This window comes from Biomphalaria glabrata, chromosome 11, assembly GCF_947242115.1.
Source record: "Biomphalaria glabrata chromosome 11, xgBioGlab47.1, whole genome shotgun sequence".
NCBI classification, from domain to species: Eukaryota; Metazoa; Mollusca; class Gastropoda; family Planorbidae; genus Biomphalaria; species Biomphalaria glabrata.
The window spans coordinates 15,035,201-15,039,952 of record NC_074721.1 but is presented as its reverse complement, the minus strand read 5'-3'; the positions used below and the strand labels follow the sequence as shown (position 1 = coordinate 15,039,952).

General features: G+C 35.1%; 1 protein-coding gene across 2 annotated transcripts; it reads left to right on the top strand.

Annotated features, from left to right (window-relative positions):
• Positions 1-330: 330 nt before the first annotated feature.
• LOC106069791 (galanin-like G-protein coupled receptor npr-9) lies at positions 331-4,489 on the top strand. Of its 2 annotated transcripts, none has more exons than XM_056004999.1 (2): positions 331-904; positions 2,109-4,489. In XM_056004999.1, exon 2 carries the CDS (start codon positions 2,140-2,142, stop codon positions 3,058-3,060), a length of 921 nt encoding a protein of 306 aa, XP_055860974.1. In that variant the 5' UTR covers positions 331-904; positions 2,109-2,139; the 3' UTR covers positions 3,061-4,489. The 2 variants fall into 2 exon arrangements, with proteins under 2 accessions (XP_055860974.1, XP_013084989.2); XM_013229535.2 differs by having other exon boundaries at positions 332-908; positions 2,109-4,488.
• Positions 4,490-4,752: the final 263 nt, after the last annotated feature.

Here is a 4,752-nt window from a genome sequence, read left to right as displayed (position 1 = left end):
CCAAACCTGGACCCAAACTCTAGATGTGACCGAACCGAACTAAATTGGATGGTTTAAGTTCCTGTGAATGAAAGAAAGTCTTGCGAAGTCGGCAAACTCAATAGACCGTGGAAATGAAATGAGACTAATAAGTTTGAAAATTAAGTTCAGTTTAAGTAAAAAATAGAATCTCAATTATAAACGTTTTACTATTCCGCACCGGGTGACACCAAACCTCTCCACACATCTGGCGGAAAGTAAATAAAACTTTGAACAGTAATGCATCTCATAAAAAAATGAATGAAATGTTTTATTTTTGTAATGAGACTTTAACAAAGTCTTGTAATAATTGTAGCTATTTTATAAAATGAACGAACTGTTTTTATACAGAGTAGGCATTTTGTTCAGTATTTTCAGGGTACACTAGTGACAATGTACACCTAGATACTTCCTTGAACAGAAGTTTTACATCACACAACACTCAACTCAAGTGTCAGCACCTTGTCAACTTCCTGTTGATTGTCTGGACGTCAACCACCATTCATTCATAGTTTCCTTCAAACAGGATTCGAATACATATATATGGAAATGCTTTTTAAAACAAATACTCAAAGGATTTGTCTTCACGGATTGTTTATTGTGACGTTTCTTTATTAAGAATTATTAATATAGACATGCTTAGCAAGTAACATAAAACTAAAAGTGAAGAAGACATTTACCTCGAATGTATCTGAATTGTTTATTTAAAATAATTTCTATTATTATGTTATGTGACGTCAAAAAGTTATTGTAAACTAATATATGACATCTTGCTATCATAAACTTCTATATTTCGTGGTGTAATTAATTCTACAAACTTCATTGATGGAAATGTTCACTGTACCAATGAATGTGTCTTCATTCAATGAAACCAAGACGTCAAGCAGTGAGTAAGTAAACATAGTACTTTATTGTTGGCGACGATTATAAGATAAGACGTTTTCGGGGTATGGATTTATAAATAAATCAGCCTGACTGCAGGGCTGCAAAATCTTAAGCCAATGACTGAACCAAGTGTCACTGAGAATATGACACATGGTATGACTTTGCCATTAGAGAATTCTTTAGATTTTAAAAAAAAATAATTTTACTCAAAAATTTAGCACACTTAGTATCTTTACCTCTAATTTACTAAAATATCAAACACTAGAATAATTACATAAAATGTAATATATTCTCAATATTCTTTCCTATGGTTTTGTTCCAGTACTTTGGTATATTTTTAAAGACAATTGAAAAATTTAAAATTATACTAAGCATGTATCATTCGAAATTTACATTAAATGATCAGTAGTTTGTTTTCTCTCGATGTTATTAAAAAAATTGTTTTTAAATCTCTTCATCTGTTTCAAACTTGCAGTCCTGCATTTTAGCTCTGTCCCCAATATATAGTTCTTTGTGGGGCATAGAAGTACAGCTTCCTAAGCACGTGTATCCATTTTAGAATCGGTTCTTTTGACTTAATAGTGGAAATGAATTACTAAACGTATTCATTAATAGGATAATAGTGTTTAACTTGACAACTTCAGCGAATGAGATTTAATTATGTATTTGCTATTGTTGTAGTTATTAAATAACTTAAATATAGCACAACATTTATGCTTACGGCATACTCACAGCGATGTGATCCAATCTCTTTTGTGGACCAGTAGGGGAAGGGGGTATCTGGGAGGTTTCCGTGCTGCCTTTAGACAACTCTGCTTAAGTCGGGTGTCGAACTCAAGCTTCCTTGATAGGTAGCCAAGCCGCTTAAGCATCTTGCCCACACATGATAGGTAGCCAAGCCGCTTAAGCATCTTGCCCACACATGATAGGTAGCCAAGCGGCTTAAGTATCTTGCCCACACATGATAGGTAGCCAAGCGGCTTAAGTATCTTGCCCACACATGATAGGTAGCCAAGCGGCTTAAGTATCTTGCCCACACATGATAGGTAGCCAAGCCGCTTAAGTATCTTGCCCACACATGATAGGTAGCCAAGCCGCTTAAGCATCTTGTCCACACATGATAGGTAGCCAAGCCGCTTAAGCATCTTGCCCACACATGTCGTAAGCCCTAAGAAAAACTTTTAATTTTTTTTCCTTTATTTCAGAAAAAATTTCATTGATGCAACTATTTATTACATGGTTCTGTTCTTGATGGCTGTCGGGCTGCCAGGAAACGTTGCTGCTGTAGTCGTCATGCTCAAAATGAAAGTCCGAACCCCAGCTGTTCTAGCCGTGGCCTACATGGCGTTATTTGACAGCTTGGCTTTGATAAGCAAAAGCATCTCTTACGGGCTGGAGTACGAGAAGGTGGACTTTGGTGTAGTCGGCTGTAAGCTGTATTACGTGCCAGTGGTGGCCTGCTCATCCATCGCTAACTGGACTCTTGTCCTCATTTGCGCGGAACGTTTCATCTCAGTCACCTACCCTTGGAAGAGGTCACAAATCATTAAGTTCAGGTACCTCCACAAAACGGTCATCGCCATCTCTGTAGTTCTGTCCATCTATTTCACAATTCATTTCTGCGTGTTCTTCGAGTGGGTCGACGGGAAGTGCCGGATCGTCAACTCCTACCTCGCGTACCGCTTCATCCGCCAAGCGGTGTCCACACTCTCTCCTCTCATCCTGATCATTATTTGCACCGTCAGCGTCATGAGAAAAGTTTCGTTCTCAAAGGTCAACAGGAACATTACGATGCAGACGAAGCTGAGCAGGAGGAAGCTGGAAGCCTTCATGAGTCGCATCATGATCACCACCGCCATTCTGTTCTTTGTACTCAACATCCCATACATAGTGTGTGTCTCCATCTTGTGGCCCGCCTTAGACTTTACCCGGAGATTGGACGTTGTGATCTTAATAAACATTTCCTATTTCCTGAGAGACTCTTCACACGCTCTAAACTTCTACATTTATGTTATTTCAGCGAAAGGTTTCAGAAAACAATTTTTTCTCATAATTAAAGAATTTTTATTTAAAGAGAAGAAGAAACGAGAAGCTTCCATTGCCCTGGGTGCAAGATTAAACGAATGCTATATTCTGAAGAGAGCAAGCAAGCTTTGAAAGCAGTCTGAATAGAATGTTATGTTCACACACATGGAGGTCCAGATAGAGAGCAGAACATACTGCTCGCTCTCCAAAGCAGTCGTAGAAATCATCATTGTACGCAATGAAACATCAGATTTTTCTGCACTTGATTAAGTCTTTCTCATCAAACTCCATTTGAATGAGGGCTTGAGAGGCTCAAATCCTCTCTTGCAAAAGCCCTGCACTTGAATCGAAGAAATTTGGAGCTTACAGCCGTAAGTCTTGGCCAGATCCGCTGCTAACACAAAGTATTATGAAGTGAACTCCATGTCTCGCTAATCTTGGGAGTCAGTCCACAAAAAGTGTTCGCTACTCTTAGACGTGTTCAAGATGAGTTACTAGGAAACTGACGTTTGAAATCCTTAGGATAGAGAGACAATGACATTGTTCTTTCTTTCCTTTTAACACTGTGATAAAACATTCTAGTTAAATAGATTTTTTTTAGAAACCAGATTCATTCTTTTTACTTTCCAACAATTGAAGAGCGACAGAGCGTTTGGGTTGCTAAATACATTTTGTGATATCTACATAACTATACTTTAAATTAACACAGAGATCTACAGCGTAATACAGATGTATAGTTAGTAGGGCGAGATATATTACAATGTGATATTTGTTACTTATAGACTTATATATACTTAAATTATTTAAATGTTACATTGTCCTTTTCATATGTTTATAGAAATATTAGATTTTTGAAATATTTTTCTTTATTTGTTAAATTGTGTGTTATAGTTACTAGGTGAAAATGCATAACATTTTAAACTGAACATCTTGATTAGCCCACATAGATAATAGATATGTTTTGGCAAATGTGTCTGTTTTTTGTTTTTTTGTCAACAAGCGTAAGAAGTGATTTAGATAAAAGCAACCGTCCAACCGTTCTTGAGGACCTACTGTCCTCTTCCAAGACAAAGACTTTCAAGTTAGATCTTCCCTCTATGTTCATCTCTGAGACCAGGACTAGTGCGCACTTTGTGGACACAATATCTTGCCACACCAAACCACATTAAGCCACATCAAAACACATCAGACCACATCAAGTCACATTGAAATATATCAAGCCACATCAAAACACATCAAACCATATAAAATTACAATCAATGTTCGTATTGTTCAGCGCCCAGTAGGTGATGTTTAGATTTAAAACAGTAATACCGTCCCTCGCCATTTGTCTCTTTGACTTCCAAGACCTCACTCCATTGTTTATCGTTGAAACATAAACCTTTTAATTATGTATTCATCATTACGTTTTCAAACTAAATAAATATGTATATATATGATTGTAGTTGATTGTATAAATAAATAAATATGTATATATATGATTGTAGTTGATTATATAAATAAATAAATATGTATATATATGATTGTAGTTGATTGTATAAATAAATAAATATGTATATATATGATTGTAGTTGATTATATAAATAAATAAATATGTATATATATGATTGTAGTTGATTATATAAATAAATAAATATGTATATATATGATTGTAGTTGATTATATAAATAAATAAATATGTATATATATGATTGTAGTTGATTATATAAATAAATAAATATGTATATATATATGATTGTAGTTGATTATATAAATAAATAAATATGTATATATATGATTGTAGTTGATTATATAAATGAATAAAATAAATGAATAAATATCCGA

Bases quoted from the DNA above. Each gene is read 5' to 3' on its own strand.
- LOC106069791 (XM_013229535.2), top strand. From the start codon at position 844: ATGGAAATGTTCACTGTACCAATGAATGTGTCTTCATTCAATGAAACC. The intron at 909-2,108 runs GTAAGTAAACAT...CCTTTATTTCAG, and splicing joins ACCAAGACGTCAAGCAGTGA to AAAAAATTTCATTGATGCAA.